Below are 21,850 nucleotides of genomic sequence, written 5' to 3'. Positions count from 1 at the left end.
ATTAGACGTTTATAGTATAAATAAAATACTATTCTAAGTCGTAAATCTCTATGCATTAGTCAACTTAAATATTACTCATATATAGTATGTACATAAATAAAATACTATTCTCAGTAAATATACCAAATGTAATTATAAAGAAATCTGTAATTCGTCATCTTTCAGTATACAAAAATACTGATTTATGCCCGTTTTATATGCAGTTAACATTCAGTATATACAAAATACTAAAACACACCCTTTTAACCGTATTAATGTGCAGAGAAATCTACAGAAATTTGTATTTCAACTCTGTAAGCAACATTCAGTATAAAAATATACTGCTTTATACCCGTTAAACCCTATTATCTGTGGTTCAACTCTCTAAACAACATTCAGTATCAACAAAATACTAAAACATACCCTTTTAACCCTATTAAGGTGCAGAGTGTAGTACAGAAATCTGTATTTCAACTCTGTAAGCAACATTCAGTATAAAAATATACTGCTTTATACCCGTTAAACCCTATTATCTGTGGTTCAATTCTCTAGACAACATTCAGTATAAACAAAATACTAAAACATACCCTTTTAACCCTATTAAGGTGCAGAGTGTAGTACAGAAATCTGTATTTCAACTCTGTAAGCAACATTCAGTATAAAAATATACTTATTTATACCCGTTTAACCCTATTATCTGTGGTTCAACTCTATAAGAAACATTCAGTATAATGAAAATACTAAAATATACCTTTATAACCCTGTGAACCCGGTGCACTGTGTGGTGTAGAAATCTGAAGTTCAACTTTGTGAGCAACATTCAGTATAAAAATATACTAAAATATACCCGTTTAACCCTATTACAATGCACAGGGTACAACTGGCCCACAACGTGCCACACACATTGAGGCTGTTGACACGCCGTTGAATTCTCTGTTACAGCGATCTCTTGTTAGTTTACGAGCTGCTATTTGCATAGTCTGAGTCGTGTAGATCTTGTGGATCGTGTCTGCAGTTCGTTTACTCTCAGATTCTAGCAGCTAAGTGCCAACACCAACAACAATAACAACAACAATGATGATGTTTATGATGATGATGATGATGTTAGTACTGCACTTTGTCAGCTGCGGAGAAAGTCAAAGATCTTTGTAGCGAAATGCAGCTGAAAAAATGTTTAGCATTGATTTTGTTTACTATCAACTATCGACAATTGCTTTCTCACTCTGTTAGCTCGTTATTATTATTGCAATTCCAAGTAGACCCTCTATAGTCTGGTTGCAGTCGCGACGTTCCAGTTGTTCACCTTCGTCGTGATCACGCTCAATGCCAAGTCGCATTTTCGATGCCAGACTAATTAGAGTTAAGCAAACCCCGAGTTGATAATGAATTGATCACAAAAGTGTTTTGAGAGCGAGTTGTGACGACCTTCGCTTATCACACAACCCAAGCTAAGTTCTTTGCTTTTACCTCTCGCTCTGTAATTGGAGCATGAATTCAGAGCATTACTGTTGAGCTAGGTTGGGTTTTCTTTCTCTCTCTCTCTGAATGGCTCAATTGCTGTTTGCTTGAGCAGGAATCTAAGCAGTAATTACCAACTGCCAAGTGACCCCATTTTGTAGCATAATTAGCTGGGTTAGGCCTCCTCCTCCACCTCCTCCGCACAATCCTGACCCGGAACAACAACTGTCTAGTTATTGCATGCTTCAAGATCATCGCTTTGTCATGGTTTGAGCGCACACCCAAACCAACTGACCTCCAAAGGGGGAGGCGGAAAGGAATGTATGGCAGAGCAGGTGGTTTTTACTTTTAGCTAATTGGCCGCATGTTGCAAGCGAGCGAACAGCAAGTGGCAACAGCAGCACATCGTAATGTGAACAGTAATTACTTTTACTTTAGTTGTAGTTCACTCTTCGCTTACCTCCAGCTCCGACGTCTATACACATAATAATCATCAACTAAGTAAAAGCTGTCATTAACTAAGCAAGCAAGCAAACTAGCAACAACAACAACAACAATAACAACAAGCAGCTACTACTTTTACTACACTTGACTAACGAGCGTGCAAAGTTGAGTTGTTTATCCAAAATGACGTCATCTGCATGAAAAGAGCATTAGACCATGGGGAGTGGACAGCGCCACTGCGGAGAGTGGACAGCGCCAGGGCAGGGGATTGTGCTTGTTAAGGGACCTGTCCGTCCGTCCGTCCGTCTGTCCGTCCATCTGTCTGTCTCTATTTCCTCTGCCTATAAAGTAATATATTTATGCAGAGTATAACAAAATATACAATATATTTATTGTTGTCTCCGCCTGTCTATCCATCCACACACATAATAATAAAAAGCATATAAATATTTTCATGTTTGTGGACATTTACAGCAACTTCCGTAGTCAATTAATAAAAATAACAAACGAAGCCATCGAACCAAACCAAACCAACGAAAACATCGCCAAAATTTTCTGTGGCAAGTGCGTGTGCAAAGCGCCGCCGCCTGACCAAAAAACCAACATAAATACGAAAAAAAAGAAATAAATATAGAAAGAAACAAAAACAACGAAACTAAATTAATACATTAAATTTGGCACCGCTCAAACTGCGGCGCTGCCTTATAAAACCGAATCCTCAGCTTAGCTCTTTATGCGCGTCTCGACTTTAAAAACTTTATACCGATTGAAGAAGTTTAAGAGCAATCGGGTATACAGATAAAAGAGTGGAGAGTGAAAGAAGATTTTTAGTACTTACAATAATAACTATATTATTTATGATTCTTAAAAATGTAATAAGTTATTTAAGAGTTAGTTTTATATGGGAAAAACGTATACTGCAATGGAGTTTTACTTGCTTTGGCTGACAATCTGGTATATTTTGAATAAAGTTGGTATATCAATATACCAATTAAACACTTTGGTATATTTTGGACTTTGACATATTTTGAATTTATAGCGTTTGGTATATTTCACAGTCTATAGTATATTTTGAATCTATTACTATATCAATATACCAAATATAGCATTCGGTATATTCTGCACCCTATGGTATATTTTGAATGTAGTATACCAATTGTAGACTTTGGTATATTTTTAGAATTTGTATGGTATATTCATTTGGTACATTTTCAGAATAATACCGCACTGTCTATTTAAAATGGATAGCGGGTATCTCATAGTCGATCACACTCGACTGAAGCTTTCTTACTTGATTTTACTTGTTTTTTTTTTAAGTTGTGCAAATTTGTCGCCCCATAAAACCGACAGTATTCAAATTTAAAGTTAAATGCGTGATGTGAGACGAGTTCTTGTTGCTGCCTCGTTAAGCAGCTTAATTGTCAAACAGGCCAAGTACATTTGCTGCTTCCTAATCACCACAACACTTGTAGCAACAAGAACGAAGACATCGACAACGACATCGACATCGACACAACAACCTTAAGAAACCCTCAAGAAACGTTGCCACAGTCAGCCAGGCAGGCAATCTCAAGAAATGAGAAACCATTGACAAGAGAAGCCGCTTTTGCTTGAGTTGCCTTCGCTTTTTGTCACGCATCGTCAAAGAGGCAGCTGGAAATTTATAAATATCATGCACAACATTCCATTATTAATCTTTTTCAACTTGTTGCAGCAGCAGCAGCAGCAACAGCAAAGAATTCCATTACAAATTCTTAGCTCTGTTCTACAAATGTAGATATTAACATGCAGACAGATATATTTTGCAACGAGCAGAATTCACTTTGAAGTTGACAAGTGTTGAAAGATTAAAGTTTAATCACTAAAGCTAAAGCCGAAGCTACTGAAATATTGTCACGCAAGATGCAACGTTTAAGAAAATGTTCAGCTACAACAAACTGAAGTGCAGTAGGGAAGACATAAAGATGTTGCATGGATTTAATAATTTGATATTTAATAGTAAACTAAACTTTACATTTATTGAATATATGGGAACCTTTTTTGCTGATGGTTCAATGGCAAAAATAACACTATAAACCAATTCTGATTTGGTCACACTTTTATTGTCACGCAAGGTGCAAAGTTTAGGAAAATGTTTAACTACAGCAAAGTGCAGCAGACAAGAAAAATGAAGATGTTGCATGGGTTCAGTAATATTATATTTAAGAAATACTGGACTAAAACTTTTCATTTATTCAATATATATCGCAATACTACTTGCTTCCCGTTGAATGGCAAAAATGGCGTTACAAACAAATTATGATTTGGTCACACTTTTATGTGATGCCTCCTTTTCGTATGTTTTGAACTGACTGATTGTATATGGAAAATAAAATACAACTAAAAATACATATAATAAAAAAATATATATTTAATATAAAAAAATATGTATATATATAAATAAATAAAATATATATAAATAAATATAAAATCGATGTATCCAAACACAATTATTATTCAATTTCAATTTACAACTTTATTCTTACTCTTTATACGACTTTAATTTTGCTTGTTTAGAAAACTATGTCAACTTGTTTTGCGTTTTGATTTCGTTGACACACAGCTGCTGCTGTTTCGGCTGCTGTTTCTGTTTTTTTTTTTTTATGGGTGGAGTTGTGGCATGTAAATTTAGCAGTTGTGTTGTTTTTGGCAAATCGCAATCGAATAACAATGTTGTGTAGGGAACACACTCTAAAACTTCCAACTCAACTCCAATTCGAAAAGAAAACCAAATGAGACGTAGACACAAGCACAAACACAAACACAAACATAGACGGAGACGGAGACAGAGACGACAACAAGGAAACCCATTAAAGCAACACGCGACAGTCGTCGAGACGAACGACCCTTAGCAAAAACATCTGTCGCCGCTTTAAGAACCCAACCCAAAAAACAAAAAGAGAAGGGAAGAAAAGAAAAGAAGAAGAAAAATTGCTAGCTGGAAAGAAAGAAATCTGCAGCGCAAATCTTTGCATTCAACAACGATGAAACGGAATCGAATTCAAAGACGGAGGCGGAGACAGGGAAAAGGGAAAAGGGACAGAAAACAGTGGCCAAGAGGTTGGGGTAGTTGTTGTGGCACGATGACGCGTGCAACGAGCAGCAAGCGACGCGTGTCCAGTAACAACAGCAAATCGGGGCAAGGTTTCATTTTTTTTCTTTTTAGGGTTAAAATGCATAAGAAGATGATGAAGAAGAAGTATCTTAAGGATACATATCTACACACACGCACAAAAGAGGGCACCGGCTGCGTGTTGCACCTGCCACTTGCTCAAACAATGTCGAGACTGAGACCGAGACCGAGCCCTAAAAAGAATCAACACTAAAAATGGTAAAATGACGCGCGTTCGTTCCCTGCTTATTGTTGCTCACTCACTACCATCTTAAGTGGATACCCTACAATGCCTACATTTGCCTACGTTCTCTATCTCTCTCTCTCTCTCTTACTCCTCTCCTCTCTCTTTCTCGCTCGCACTCGCTGGCTGATTATGAGATCAAGATAAGCGTCATCGGCAGCAACGTCATCAACGTCAGCAATTGTCGGAAACAGATGCATTCTCAGTTGTGCCAGGGACAACGAGTGTGTGTAAATGTGTGAGAGTGTATGTGCGTGTGTACATGTGTGTGGTTACAGCTGGTTGGAACTACACTTGAAGAATGTGAACACTCAAAAGAGGTACAGTTAAGAAGGCCACAAAGGATCCTCTTACAAGCCAACGACGATATCATTTCAATCAGTTCACAGCTGTTTCTTTGAATTGAGCAAATAACGAATTCAAGGTGTAACATTTCTTCAACAAGGTTGGTCCCAGACTTAAGCATAATATTTCAGCTTTTTTTATTATGATTAAATACTCCTATCAATCCATCTTTCTAGCCTTTTTTTAAAATTATTCATTTTTGTATATTAGAATTTGAAATTAATTTTGAGTTATAAGATTTCTTTAACACCCTCCTCCTCCATTCAATTTTATATATTCAAATTTTGGAAAATTTCTAAAATTTAAGATTAATTTCAGTTAAAATATTTCTTTTTGATATTCCAATTTTGGAACATTACTATTACTAGCATTAATTTCATTTATTTTTATTGTCATTAAATACTCCTAACAATTCATTTTTTTATATTATAATAATTTTATAATATTTCTTTAGCACCCTCCTTACAATTTAATTTGTTATATTCTAATTTTGTAACTTTTCTAAACATTAAGATTCATTCCATTTATAACATTTCTTCAACAAGATTATTGTCCGATTTTGAGAATGTTTGCTCAGCATAATTGTTTAATAATATTACAGCTGTTTTTATTATCATGAAATATTCCTATCAATTCAATTCTTAATGTACTCATTTTTGAACATTTCTAAAGATTCAATTCAATTATCAATTGCAACTTCAAAAGTTCTCTGGTTTTGTAGTCTATTATATTTTCCCGCTAGGTTCACTTTTTGTATGATGCAAGTTCTCATTCGTTGGCTGCTCATTTGTGGCGTCATTCATCATGCATTCATTATTAATGAGCGCCATTTGGCAAATGCTAACTCGTCATTTTCTCGCAGTGTAATCAGTCTTAAGTAGCCGCCCGGCAAATGCCTAGCCTATTGTGTAATTCGACACCATGACGTGCTCTTCTTAGGGGTTACTTCGACTGCACTCCAATTTTTGTACCTACATACATACAACTACAACTCTTACTCACTGTCTCTGAGATGATCATTGGTTGCTTGGTTGCTTGGGTTCTGCTGGGCGTCATCAATCACTTGTTGATTTCCCTGCATTTGTTATAAACAACATTTCAGAGTCGCTGCATTATAAATCATAAAAATCCAAATGAAAATGAAAGCCTACACACATATGCGATTACATGCTCCAATAGGAAAATCACTCACTTCTTCTTCCCATTCCATTTCCCCCGCCCATCACACCCCCCTCTTTATTGCTAGGCTGACAAATTTTTATTGCAGCTCAATCAAATTACAAGTCGCCGTTTATTATACGTTGCACACACATCGAGCGAGCGTAACAGGGGGAAATAAACACAGAAATATTTTATATGTGTGTATAAATTTTTTTTTTGTGCTTTGCATGGCACGATTGTCTCTGGGGAGAGTGGAAATTAGAGGCAAGTGAAACGAGCTACTGAGTCAGCAGTTCCAGCTGCGACAAACTAACATTAACAATTCCTTTATAGGCCACCAGCGGAATTAGACCAAAACACATGTGTCTGTGTGTCGGTGTGTGTGGCGATAATACGAGTAATCGTAAATATACTTTTTACCGATCTGTTTTCCTTCCAACTTTTGTTGAAAGAATGCAAAAATATAAACATTTTGCTTTTGCTATCAAATTGGCAAAAACATTTGCGAGTTTCCATAAACTTTTTACTTGGAAAGTTTTTCTAACCTCATCAAAAGTTTCCAGTTGGTCATTTTCTCATTTCCGTTCATCATTCTACTCCTCGATTTCCAGTATAATTCTTGGAATAATGGCTATTGGTAAGTTTCGTGTTCTTCTATTATTTCAGTATTAATATTAGTGATCCATTAGGTATTCAAAAAGAATTCAAATGCGATAGGAAGAACAATCTTTGCAATAAAGTCTTGCTGCATGTAAAATACTTAATAGCATCTTAAAAACAGAAATTTCTTTCATATGTAGACATTTTTCCAGGAAAACTTGTATTTTTACTTTATTCCAATCGGAAATTCAGTTGTGCAATAGATTATTTTTTGCTATAGAAGCGGACACTTGAGATCTATGCGTTTTATACAGACTTAACAATTTATGTGTAAGATTTGATCTAAAATAAAATCGAGATGAGCTTTTTTTTGGAGGCGCATAGTATAAACGCGAGCATAAACTAATTAGGCGTGGAATGCGGAACACAAAAATGTGCTAAAAGACCATATAAATTAAACATGCTATACACAATACAACTATATAATCATTTTACTCTGCGAGTGTGTGTGTGTGTGTGTGTGTGTGTGTGTGTGTGTGAGTAGTGTGCTCAATTTGTTGATGGTTTATTGCTGGCTTTAGACGAAGTCAAGTGCTGCACTTAATTAGCTAAAGGCGGCCTGGGAACTCGACTGCGACGGCAACGTCGACGTCGACGGCGACAAACGAATGAGAATGGGAACGGAACGAAATGGGACACAGGAACACAGGCTGCTCAAACAACGACAGCGACAGCGACTGCAGTGTTGTCAATTGCGCTTTTTACCGCCAAACCTAGCTAGCCTTTTTCAATAATAGATTATAATGTATCCATGCACAATACTATACAAATGTGTCTAATATATTTCTATTAATATTTTATTGTTAATATGTTGGCTTCATTTAACGTTTGTCATTAAAAATATTTCGTATTTTATACTTTCTTCTTTCTTCCGCTGAAAACAGCTTTTTTTCTTCTCAAACATTGGCAGCACTCACGTGCAGTGCACGAATTTATTTGAGTGCACTAGTGTGTGTGTGTGTGTGTGCATACTGCGACAAATTTGTGTTTTTTTTTTTCTTTTCTTATTTTGGTTGTTGTTGTTTATGTAACATTTGGCAGGCAGGAAATGGCAAAGCGCAAAATGTTTCCAATGGTCGGCAGAGATTAAACAGCCAGACCAGACAGAGACAGACTGCTAGTGAGTGAGGAGACAAACAAGAGGCTGCCGCAGACGCAGACCGAGCTAAACCGGGCAGAGCAGCAGGCAGCGAGTTCAATGCGCTAAATAATACCGAAATGCAACGAGACAACCAAATGCAAGTCTCGCTGTTTGCTTGTGTGTGCGTATGCATGCGTATGTGCATACATGCATGTGTGTGTGTGTGTATGTGTGAGTTGGCTCTGTAGCAAAATGCAATCTATTAGAGAAATTGGGTCACTGCACGCCCACATTGGTAACACATATTGCTGCTTCGTGTCGCGTCACGCCGCAAACGTTTCATTCCGATCCGATCTGATCCGATCCGATGTGATCCGACTACAACAACACCAACAACACACACAGAGATCGTGTTTAAATATAATTTACAAAAAACCACAGCTAAAAATACAAGACAAATACAAAATATTGCGCTAATTTTGTAATGCAAAGCGACAGCAGACTGAAAGAAAGATAGCAAGGAGTAGGCGGAATAGGGCGACACAGCAAGTGAGCGACTGAAAGAGAGAGAGAGTGAGAGTGGGGAAGATACGCACGCATGTAAACGACCAAAGTACAAGACAGTTGTACCCGGTAATGCGTAGGGCAGAAGGGTATATCTATTTGATGGCTTAATATCGTAAATAGCTTCAACAGCAGAAACAATTGAAAAACAAACTTGCCAAATATTCAAGTATAAAATTTAATAAATATTTAACGGGTATTTTACAGTCAAGCAAACTCGATTGCCGTCTTTTTTGCGGTTTGTCTTCCTCCCACTATCGCAAATGAAATTACAAGAAATGCACAGGGTCAGAGGCAAAGCTAAAAAAAAGACAGGGAAACGAAAAGAGAGCGGAATTTAAATGGAATGGCATGGAGAACATGTACGCACACACACGCACACACAGTCAAACATATAGATAGATAGACGACCAGATAGCTAAATTGACAAGAGAGTGTGGGGGAGGAGGTGGGGGGGGGGGCAGTAAAGCGATGCGCAACGGAGCGTCGTGTGAAGCAACAAGCCAAGTACATAATTTCGAAATGAATATGGCGACAAAAGAATTTTAAATATGTATGTATGCGTATGCCCGCCTGTGTAACTGTGTGTGTGTGTGAGAGAGTGAATGCTTCCATGTGTGCGTGCGCGAACACAGACACACATTTTTCCCCATTTTGGTTCCTAAACGGAAACAAGCGATAATAAAATATTTACAACAACAACAACAATAACAACAGCAGCAGCAGCAGCAGAAGCACGGCAGGCGCAAAAACAACAAAGCACAACGACAAAATTAAAATGAACAGCGCTGCGACAGCAGAGTTTTGTCGCGCTGTCGCATCGTCCGCGCGCAGTAGCCGCATAAATATTCAAAAGACGAGCTCAGCAAGCGTCGCTGCCGCTGCTGCTTCTGCTTCTGCTGCTCAGTCAGCGAAGTGAAGTGAAAAATATAAAGTAAAGCACACACTAACAACAACTACAACAGCAACAAGAATCACACCAGGCTGGCAGCAAGACGGCCATGTGCAAAAGTCATATGGGTGCTGCTGCTGTGCTGCGCTGCGCTGCGTTGACTGCGACTGCGACTGCAATATGAGCGATTTTACTTCTTGCTTTGGCAACCTCCATCGCACAGTGGGCCAAGGCATGGCCTTGTGGGGACGAACTGGATGCCGCAGTAATTTCATGCTTGAGATTACGAAATCTACTCTAATTATAACTGGGAAGTGCCTCGTAAAAAATAAAAACTGTACACAAAAAAACGTATGTGAGACAAATTATAAATCAAATACAAATCGAATCGTAGAAAATGATTTGGTTTTTGTCTGCACAGCAAAAGAATATAGCGAGTAGTGCATTAGAAGTCTAAAAATATGATCCAAACAAAAACTGTTCATTTGTATCATTTATTTTTCTTCAGCTCAGTACAGTTCAGGGCAATACAGTATCAATTAAGTTCACTGCAAGGCTACATATGAGCTTACAATTTGTGAGTACAGCACATGTGAATATGTTGTATATGAACATACATTCATACATACATATGTATGTATCTTGTCAACAAGCTATTAAAGAGGCGTAGAAAAAAGTCTTGATCGTTTCTACATTACAATAAAATCACTCGAAAAGAGCACAAATATATATATGTAAACAACACACACAAGCACATAAACTGAATTAAAACTTCAAGTGGAGTTTTTGTTTGGTAATTGTTCGATTTGATTAGTGCAAGGCTACAATGTTTAGATCTTAAACGAGAGCTCAGTCATAAGAAATTCATTTGAGAACATATTGCTTTTATTCCAATCTTGCTGTACACACACTTTTAAATGGGAAGACGGGGGAAAAGCAAACACAGTGAAACTTCCCCAAATTTTCATTATCTCGACCAAAATAGAAGAAGTCTTACAGATTAATTGCAGTCGAATGAATTATTTCGTATGCATGTATTGTTCTTCAAGTTTACTGAACATTTTCAGCGAGGCTGGGGCAGATGACCAATCATTCTTTCAGCTGACTAAACATCAAGACCATTGGTGAAGCAAACTGTTATTTCTGTAATCAAATGTTTGAGAGGAAACGAAGAACTATACATACATACATACATGTGAAACGCAAATCGCCAAAATTTAAATGCGTCTCAGCGATTTTTATGGAAAATCCAACCTACTTTCTAGACAACAACGAAAAAGAAATACATATATTACTATATGTTATCTCTGATAACTTTTATTTCCATATGCATTTATCACAACAGTTTATAAATTAGAAGTGTAATAATGGAAATGTTCAACATCCTGGGATTGTCCATTTCTTTCAAGGCAAATGCATTGTAAATCACTGTGAAATGTCGCACTGTGCTCAGCGGCAATTCGTTTCGCTCACTCACACCAACACATGACTTCCTTCTAAATCGCGTGCGTGTGAAAGGGTAAAATGGCACATAACACACACATATGAACATATGCGTGCATTTGTGTGCGTAGTGGGCAATGTAATTAAAAAGAGTTGAACAAATATTTGACGAACGTGCAGAAGCAATTAAACAGCCACACCACTAATAACAACAACAACAACAACAACAACAATAGAGGAGAAAAGAGATGGTGATTGAAAAAGAAGATAAAAGAGATTGAGGAGGAGAGAACGAGCGACAGATATGCGGGTGCCCGTTACAAGCATATAATGAATACGGGTGGCCAAGGATGACGCACACATACTAACTGAGACCATATGACTTGCAAAAAAAAGACCGGCAAAAACAAGAGACTAGACTTGGCGGCGTTGCCACATCAAAATAACATGATTTAGCTGCGGCTTGCAGAAAAGTTGAATGAAACTACGCACACAACGGAGTCTCTCTCTCTCTCTCTGTCTGTGTGTGTGATGAAGATAAGGCACAAAATGAAGTGAAGTAAACAATAATAAAAGCATAAGGCATATGGTTGGCCATAGAAGCTCATCACTACTCCCTACTAAAAGCGCCCCTTACCTAAATCCTTCTATCTGTCCCGTTTTGGCTTGTTCGTTTCAATATGATTTCGAATATAAAAGTAAATAAACTGACTTCGATGTGCAGCCGCCCCCACAATAACAGCAACGTAACGCAGCGGAGCAAAAGACAAAAGCGAAACGCATTAACATTAACTGCCAAAAAACCAAAACAAACACGCACACACACACACTGACACAAGCTCTCCTGTCTCCATCAACTGTAGCACGCTCTTGCTCTCGCTCGCTCTTTCACTCATTCACTCCTTTAGTGGGGAGTGCGACAACAGGGTTGTATATGCATTAGTAATGTTTATATGTATGTGTGTATAAGTGTGATGCTCTTACCGCGTCAATGTTAACGTCAATTTGATTTCGATTGCCAGCAGCAGTAAAAGAAGAAGCAACAACTTCGTTGTTGTGGTTGTTACTGTTGTTGTTGTTGTTGTTGCTGTTGCTGCGCAGCTCTTCAATTAAAAAAGGCACTTTTAATTATTGCTTCATCTGCGGCGTATTTTGCCGTTGTTGTATAAACAAAAGCAGCTGGAGCTAATAGTTTTTGTTGTTTTGCTGCTGCTGCAGGAACTTAATGAAACACGCACACCACAATAAAAAAATAAAAACAACAATAACAACAACAATTGCGACGGCAACAGCACAAAATAAAAGAATTGAGCTAAACTTTTGCGAGTGCGCGATAATTGAACAAAAAACTTTAACTGACTTTTGTTGCCTTCACTTGCCGCAAGCGCTAAGCGCCTTCACAATAAATTTACAACTGAATTGAATATTTTGTTTCTGCTTTAGTTGATTTTTAATTTTTTGCCGTTCGTTTCGTTTGTTAAACCGCTGCGCTGCGCTTTGCCGACGTCCGTGTCTCGTGCGCGCATCGGTCGGAATATAAATGCGAGCAACGGCGACGACTCGCTCACTAATATTTGACTCGATTGCTCTCTCGTTCTCTCTCTCTCGCTCGCTCTGTTGTGCTCTCACAGCATGGCATGGCGACACAACTTCGAGAAGATAACGCATGTCGCCTGCGAGTGCTGAGACGTGACGTCACAATGCACTTGCAAAACACATGCCTGCTATACTGGGCCAAGTTACACACACATTATGTATGAAAATTTAAATATAATACTCTTTTAAAATGCAAGCTAATAATTAATAACTAAAACTGAATTTTGTGTCACAAATTCGAAATACCATACAAACTAAATGAAAAGCAAGCACACCTTGGCGTAACCTCTTGGCGACAGTGCTGCCCATAGGATCAATTGCATTTAGCGAACAAGTCAAGTTGGCAGCACTGGCAATTACTCACGCAAGTCTCACACACACACACACAGGACGTTGTGCAAATGTGTTGAGAGTGTCCCGTTTTATTTGTCGCATGCTGTGCGTAGCTGTTCTCGTTGTTGTCATCATCCTTGAAGCGCAATGGCAACAATTTTAGCATTGCTCTTGACCATTTCGATTCGGCTTTTACACTTTTTGGCCATTTTCGGCACAAACACACACACACACACACACAGACACAACCAAAACACACAACAAACATGCGACACGTAATTGCAGTTAAATTTTATTGCAGTCACGTAGCGCAGCAAAACACAGAAAAATAAAGAGCCAAGGGGCGGTATAAAGGGGATGGGCGAGCGGAGGCATGCCGAGACCGCTGTTGCGGCAAAAACAAAGAACGCAACGCAACGCAAAAGAAGCAACAGCGTAAAGTTGTTTTTGTTCTTCTTCGCCTTCGCCCTTCCATCATGTACGTCAACGCCAACGGCTTTAGCATGTTGTTGTTGTTGTTGTTGTTGTTGTTGTTGTTGTTGCTGTTCTTGTTTCAGTTCGAACTTCATTCGCTTTTCTTCTCATTCGTTCCTTTTGTAGTTGCGAGTTGTTGTTTTTGGCTTTTTGCTTTAGAATTTATGCACGGTGAAAGTAATGGGCAAAAGTTCGTAACATGTACAAAACGGTAATTAAGCGTGGAAACTTCTCAATTGTTATTGTTATCGATACCCTCTAGAGATCAAATGTATTATTCAAAGTGAGTTGAAACTCATAACTTGACAAATGACTTATATATACATTGTATATTAGCTATTAAAATGAATAAAGAACTTGTGAAATGAGTGTCAAATAAATTTGCTGACAGTTAATTTTTCATTTTTAAAGATTTCAACTTAACTAGTAAAACTGCAAATAATTTTAAATTTTACATAAATCAAAAAAATAATACTACGTCACTATATTTCAATTCATCAATTCCAGCAATTCATTGTACAGTTTACATAATTTATTTAATTTTTTTTTATGAAACTAAGGGCATTTTAAACTACCTTCACTTTACATTTATATTGCAGACTAAATTGAAATCAATAAATTCTTGTAATCTTGCTCAATTAATAATATGTTTGGTCAATTTTGTGCAAATCAATATACTTATGTTATATATCAATTTAATAATGTACTACAAATGTCTTGTTTAAATGAATTTGATTTCCTAAAAATAACTTCTGTTATCTTAATTTTATTTTATGCCAATTATTTCATCAATTTATTAAAACATTATGCTCTTCGACAAAGATCAAAAGGTTACAGGGTATGCTGGGAGTCGTGCATTTACAACAGCGTTGCTCTTACGTGAATTTCTTTGATTTGAGTTGTTGTTGCTGTTATTATTATTAATGTTGTTGTTGTTGTTGTTGTTGTAGTTGTAGCAGAGCTGAGCAGAGCAGAGCAGCTGCTGTTGGCAGATTAATCATCGCTTGGCTAAATAGCCTTTGACTCATTCGGTTGCCTAGTTTTCGTTTCGCGAACTTGGCCAAGTTAACAACAACAAAAACAGCAATAAAACAAAAAAGAAATAAAGTAAAATAGATAATGTGTGTGTGTGTGTGTGTGTTGCAAGCGTTTCCAGTTTTTTGTGGCATGAACTTTGTACTTGGCAACCACCAACAACAACAACAACAACCTCAATATTCAATTTGCATTAAGTCTTAAATTATTTATGCACATGGCTACCAGCCACGCCCCCAATTGCAGCAGGACCCGCAGCCCGCCCACACGCAGTCAAAGACAAGACACACAAACACACACCAACACAAATGCACGCGCAAGCAGCGGCAGCGCAGCAACGTCGCTGTCAAAGTTACTCATATGAAAAATATCTAATAAGAAAACCAATAAACTGCAAGAAAAGCAGCGACGCTGACAGCGGCAGCGGCAGCGCAACGCATGCATCTGGGTTTGTGTGGGGGCGAATGCCAAGTGGAAGTAAAAGAGAAAAACACACACACCAAGAAATGCTTATATGTGTGTGTGTGTGTGTGTGTGAGTAGACAAACTTACATTTGTTGTTGCTGTTTCCTCAAGGCAATTGAGCGTATGTTGTTGCTTTTGTTGTCGGGAGTGCTGGAGTTGCTGCTGCTGTTGTAGTAGCTGCTGGTGTTGTTGTAATAGTTGTTGTTGTTGTTGTTGCTGCTGCTGCGCGGCAAGAGCACCACAATCCATATTACGAGGAGCAATTGGGAGGTATTATAACGAAATCCAACAACAAAGGAACTGCAACTCTGTAGCTAAAATGGACGTGATCTGATTCGAATGCTCTCTCTTCGCTCTCTCCTTGCTCTCTTTCTCTGTCACTCTCTTTTCCTGCGCTGTGCTGTTCCTGCTGCCTCTCCCGCTCGCACAGTTGTTGATCAGTTGCGTTGTAGACAACACAAAAAAAAACAACAAAAAGTTTTTGGCATAAATTTTGCGACTGCGTTTTGAATTTCAAATGGAGTGGGGGGAGAGAATTGTGATGTCGCGTTGCACTTTTGTAGTATTTCTTTCAATTTGTGTTAAATTTGCATTTCTCGCATTTCGTGTTTTGACGTCTCTCGTTGTCGACGTACTTTTTTGTGCATGCCCATGCATGTCTTATAAACCCGCTTCCTTTAGCCTGCGCGCTGCGTAGGCGAATGCTGCTGTTACTCCAACAAGAACGACAACAACAACAGCGGCGACGACTACGACGACGACGACACACGACAGCGACGACGATTCAATGCGAGCGTGCGAAACAAACGAACTAACGAACGACCAAACGACGAACGACGACTGCCGAACACTGCCGAACACGAACTTTAGCGGCTGGAGCTATGGGCTGCTGCTGTTGCTGCTGCGCTGCTTGTGCTGCTGCTGCTGCTACACCCACACACACATGCATGCAAATGTCTCTTTGTATGTGCTGCGTTTCTACGTTTGCTTTGTATGTATGTATGTAGGTTTTCAATATGTGTGCGTTGCTTAATATGTACTCCAATACAACTGCAACTGGAAGTGCCGTAGCTTTTACTTCATTTTTCCTGTCGCGCCTGCAATTGTTTCCTCTTTACTTCTTTTACTTTTTTCATCAATTCTTTTCTTTTTGGGTGTAGTCAGTCAGTCAGTCAGCCTTTTTGGTCGCTGTACTTATTCTTATTGTTGTTGCTGCTGCTGCTGCTGCCAATGTAACTGCTGCTGCGCTGCGCTGCTGCTGATTGCATCTGGACGATATCCATCTTAAAATCTAATAAACTGCATTTGCCATATGCATATCAAAATTGAACACAATTTACACTAATTAATATTAAATTGCAATTGCAATATGTGCTGCATTTATGTGAGAACCGAAAAAAATAAACAAATAGTACTATTGAGCTACGGAAAAACAACACCCGTGCGTAATTTCCACGAATTTATGTTTGTTGAACAGTGTGACCGTAGCTAGATTTCGAAATATTCCCAGAAGCGCTGCAACCGTTTCGATTTATTTTCGTCATCAAAATCGATTTCTAGGAAATCGGTTTAAAACTTTATTTTATAATCCACCAAAAAAAAAAGTTGTTCTTATTGGACATTTCAAGTTATGTGCTAGTCCGACAATGCAAAATGTGCAATAATGGCATTTTTCCAAAACGCCTTTTTAGCAGGCGTAACCTATAAAAAAAATTGTAATTTTTATGAAATTTAAAAAGAATATTTAACGTCATCCAATTTATTTATTTATTGTTGAAAATGTAGTGAAAATTAAGATAAAGAAGTAAATGCCAAGAGTTTTTTATTTAAATGGATACAAAATACTAATAAACATTCACTTTGCTGTTGAGACGTTCAATGTGACAAGAAAATGAATAGTTCAAATGAGCCTGTACCGTTGAACATAGAGTTCGTGAAGGGTTGCAAGGCGCGCAATTTGAATGACAGATTTATTCGAACTTAAGAAATGATTGCAATTGAACTAAATTCGTTTTAGGGAACGTGTCTGCAAATTAAAACGCAATAATGTTCCATTGCGTCATCTTTTACCATTACATTTTACTATCTTTATACGGAATCTGCGCAAAATCGATAAGCCGCACCATTCGATTTCTTACCCTGCTGATAACCGTTTCAGTTCGTCGACCTTAGTTTTGGGCGCCAACCGTTTCGGCATTAACCGCAATTGAAAAGACAAGTTATGATTTAAATTATCATATCGTTTATATTTACTTATTTACATTATGATTTCAATTTGACAACTGCCTGTTGGTTTTCTTTTCTTGAGTAGCTTAAAACTAAGACTTCGGGTTTCAGTTTGTTTTTGTTTTGTTTTTTTTTTAATGGTTGTTTTTGTTTTCAATCTTATCTGTAATCCGTTTTCAGTATGTATGTATATAAAAAATACGTACATATCATAATTTTAGTTGTTGTATCTTAGCTATATAGTGTTGTTTGTTGTTATTATTGTGTGTTTTGCTTTGTTTTTGTAATATATGTTCAATTCAGAGCACGCAAACGGAAGTGTACGATTATTAACTGAATAACACAACAAAAAACAACTGTTGCATATATGTATACTATATATAAATATCATGTATGTATATGTATAATGCATTTATAGTTTACTTTCATTCATGTTTTCCCTAAATAAACGTCCCCGTCATATTTCTATAGTCAGCGTGTGTTGCACTTAAAAATTGTCTAAACAAATGATTCAATTTAATAATAATAATAATAATATAATATAATATATTATATGTATATGTTCGTTTTGTTTTGCGCTATTTTCTTTTCATTTCTTTTTTGTTTAACACTTTCTTTACAAATTCACAACATAATTATTACATAATTATCGTTTTCAATGTTTTTCTCAATGTTTTTCTTGTTAAATATATATTTAATCAATATGTTTGTGTACGCAATTTAATATATATATATTTATTTATGTTCATAAAAGCGCTAGTATTCATAAATAATAATGATAATAAAAAAAAATACAACAAAAATTGTGTTGAAATTTACAATGTTTAGTGTTGTTGTTTTTGTTGTTGTTACTGAACTGATGTTGTTTTTGTTGCTTGAAATTAACGAACGTTGCTTGAATTTCTCGACTTTATATAGTTTTATTTATATATAATTATATTATGTATACTTTTTGCGTCGACTCTAAAATTTTACAAATCAACAAATTTATTTAAATTAAACAAAAAAATGTGTATTTTACTGAGAAACACAAGTTAACTAAAATGCATTTAAGATTTGTGTTAGTTTTCTTTCATTTCTGGCATTCTAAAAACCAAAAAACAATACAAAAACAATAAACCAAATTTATATGCATGTGTGTGTGTATTATATATTAAAAATGATTTCCAAATGTGTGTGTGATTCCTCTCTCAATCCGTGCACTCCAAGTTGTAGTTGTAGTAGTAGTTGTTGTTGTTGCTGTTACTGTTTTCGTAGTAGTTGTAGTTGTTGTTGTTGCAGTCAAAAGCTTCTCTCGCTCTCGTCTCTCTTCCTGTTCGCGCTGTCTGTCGTTGTAGTTATCCACTTGGGAAGGGGGTGGAGGTGGTGGTGGTGGGAGCGAGTGGGAGGGAGCTATTCAGTCATTTTGGCACTGCGCTGTCGCACCAGCTTATAGCGACTGTGCAGCACTGGCGATGCGGCTGCGCTGCCTGCGTCGCTGCTCGCTGCAGTGGCTTCGTTGTTGTTGTTGTTGTTGTTGATGATGCTTCTTTTGCGCCCATGGAAGCTAAAGCGTGACGGTCTGGCAACTCTATGCTCTGTTGTTGCCAGTATTTTTGCATTGCTGTTGCTGCTGCTGCTGTGGTTACTGTAGATCTTGTTGTTATTGTTGTTGGCACGCACAAATCGATATTTGTTGAGTTGTTGTTGCTTTTGGTGTTGCAGTCGTCGACGCCGCTGCTGCTGTTGCTGCTGCTCCTGCAATTGTTGCAGTTCGTTTTTCAAGTGCTCTTGCAGACGGCAACTGCGACGTTGCAATACAATTGCCGTTCCTTCTCCTTCTTCTTCTTCTTCACCGTCCAGCTGCTGGTCGTGCTCCTCTTCGTCCTCTTGCTCCACATTCACCTGCTCTGGTTGCATTGGCGTCCATTGGAGAGTTGTTGTCCCTGTTGTCGTTGTCGTCCTCAATGGTTGTTCTTCCGGTCGCAGCCCGAATTCCGGTTGCGTCTCGGAATCGGTATCCACAACCGGAACTGGAACCGATTCCAGTTCCAGTTCCGTTTGCAAGTGCTGCTGCTCGTTGTAGCGAAGTGTCGTCATTGCGTCGCTGTTGCTGTTGCTGTTAGGCTCCGTCAGCTGCTGTTGCTGTAGTCCAGGTCTCGATATCGATAACGATCTCTGCCTGCATGGCCACGTTATCGGCAGCGGCATCGATCCTCCTCCAAGTCCAAGTCCCAGTCCCATATTCGTCCATTTGTGTCGAGTTTCTTCGTCGGCGTCGGCAGCGACGGCGGCAGCAGCAGCAGACGCCATTGCTGTTTCTACCGCGGCGGCAGACGACGCATTGGGGCGCGTATTTTGCGGCGTGGATTCTGCATATTGTTGCCAGCATTTGGTGGCGGATTGAAGCTGTGAAAATCATCATATCAAAATATTCAATTAATATCACATGCAACCTACACCTTCACGAAACGAACACAAATAAAATACGAGACAATGAGAGAGAGAGAGAGAGAGAGAGAGAGGAGCAAAGTTCATAGCAACACATTTTGTATTAACAAAAAGCTTTCTCATCTCAATGTCTTACAACTAAACACGCACGCTCACGCACTTGTCTCATACAGACACACACACACACAATCCCCCACGTAGTGGCAGAGAGGGAGGGGGGATATATATTAAATGAACACACACACACACACTCAGATATGTAAATGGCACAACGAAACATGAATATATGGAACATACATGTATGTATGGTATGTGTGTGTGTGTGTGTGTGTGTGTGTACGCTTGGTTTGTATGTGCATACAATGTTGTTTTTATTGTATTTCATATTTCAAATGAATGTTGAAAACAAACAATAATTATAAAAGAAAACATAAACGATGCATAATCAAAACAATTAATTATAATCATTATCATAATTATATCAAGTTATCATTAAAACGTTTAGGAAATGCATTTTGTTATTTGTTCATGTGTGTGTGTGTTTTTGGTGTGGCTGTATGTGTGTGCGTGTATGTCTGCCTGTTTTTCATTTTGTGGTGGGCGGGGGGCCAAATTAAACAAAAACTCGAACAACTTATCTTTCCACCTTTTCCTCTCACTCTCACACACTCTCTTGGCTCACTCGTATCGATATCGTAGGGAAGCAGCGCGCAGCCAGGAGCAAAAAGCAACAGCAGATCGTGTTGCTGCTGCTCTGCTCTGTTTGCTGTACTGCGCTAGTGCCATCTCTTTTTTGCACATTACTTACGCGAATATATTGGTTTGCGCAGGCGCTGCGCCGGCATTAAATTGGAACGGAGCGGCGTTTGGCGTTGACTGCAAAAGACATTTTTGGTTTTTGGTTTTAGTGTTTCACAATTTTTGTTTGGTATTTTTTTTTTTTTGAGGAAGGAATTTTGGTTTATGTTTTTATTTTTGTCGCCAGCACAACAACCTGAAGAGAAAAGCAAGAATATATGCTACGAAATACGCATAACTCTCGACCTTCCTTTTGTTGGTTTTTTTTGTGGTTTTGTTATCATTTGCTGCTGCGCTCGTTGTTGGTATTTCGGTGTACATATGTATGTTTGTATGTATGTATTTGTGAAAAGAGATGCGAGAGGATTATGACGATGAGCAGTAAAATCGCTTAGAGCGTTCGATGATTGATGGGGGGGGAGGTAAATTGCAATTACTTATTTTATGGTGCATATGTAAATGTAGATGTATATGTGATATATGAAAACAAAAAAAATAGAAGAGAGTAAACTGATACTATTTGTTTGTATGGAATGTAGATGTGTGTCTTTAGGTGTTAATTTCAAACTACTGAGAGCTAAGAGAGAGAGCGAGCAAATTGCAAATTGAGCGCACGTTTCAAGATGGCAACTCGGCATGCAAATTATACTCATAAGAATTAGTAAATCACAACACCGATCGCAAAACTACAATAGTATGTGTGTGAAAACTAGCTACAAGTTTTGTTTTGTTTTTGTTAGTATTTATGCATGCTCTCTAAGTATGTGAAATGATAAGTGATTAAAAATGTTGAAACACATATTTATTTTGGCTTGTGATAGATTCATCAAAATTAACGGTCCATTCATATTTGTTTACCTGCATTTGCTGCGCTGAGCCAGTAAAATTGAACAGTTGAACTGGTTGCTGTTGGTGTTGTTGTTGTTGTTGACCAGCGCCGGCAGCCACATTATCAGTTGTGGACGCCGTGGCGCCAAATTGAAAAAGTCGTTCCGGTGGGGAAAATAACTTCGTTGAACCAACCGAACCCAACACAGCAGTAAAATTGTAGTAGTAGTTGTTGTTGTAATA

The 21,850-nt window shown here is 38.0% G+C and overlaps 2 protein-coding genes across 7 annotated transcripts in view; both read right to left on the bottom strand.

Annotated features, from left to right (window-relative positions):
- LOC133847219 (abnormal cell migration protein 10) overlaps nt 1-16,787 on the bottom strand; it is a 29,135-nt gene extending 12,348 nt beyond the window's left edge. The window contains exon 1 of one of the 2 annotated variants that reach the window (XM_062282109.1): nt 15,413-16,787. In XM_062282109.1, the coding sequence (XP_062138093.1) occupies nt 15,413-15,574 (162 nt within the window). In that variant the 5' untranslated portion in view covers nt 15,575-16,787. Of the gene's footprint in view, nt 1-12,406; nt 12,550-15,412 lie in introns of those variants that run through there. The other variant, XM_062282110.1, reaches the window with a different exon arrangement.
- Nucleotides 16,788-18,807: 2,020 nt separating this feature from the next.
- The window catches only part of LOC133847216 (nuclear pore complex protein Nup153), a 184,394-nt gene continuing 181,351 nt past the window's right edge, over nt 18,808-21,850 (bottom strand). For 3 of the 5 annotated variants that reach the window (XM_062282103.1, XM_062282100.1, XM_062282101.1), the window contains 2 exons: nt 21,638-21,787; nt 18,808-19,939 (listed from right to left, as the gene is read on the bottom strand). In XM_062282103.1, coding sequence (XP_062138087.1) covers nt 18,944-19,939; nt 21,638-21,787 — 1,146 coding nt within the window. In that variant the 3' untranslated portion in view covers nt 18,808-18,943. Of the gene's footprint in view, nt 19,940-20,789; nt 20,858-21,637; nt 21,788-21,850 lie in introns of all 5 variants that reach the window. The other 2 variants (XM_062282102.1, XM_062282104.1) reach the window with 2 other exon arrangements.

Source organism: Drosophila sulfurigaster, chromosome X (genome assembly GCF_023558435.1).
Source record: "Drosophila sulfurigaster albostrigata strain 15112-1811.04 chromosome X, ASM2355843v2, whole genome shotgun sequence".
Taxonomy (NCBI): Eukaryota; Metazoa; Arthropoda; class Insecta; order Diptera; family Drosophilidae; genus Drosophila; species Drosophila sulfurigaster.
Note: the sequence above shows the minus strand (reverse complement) of the source record. Positions and strands in the feature narration are given on the sequence as shown.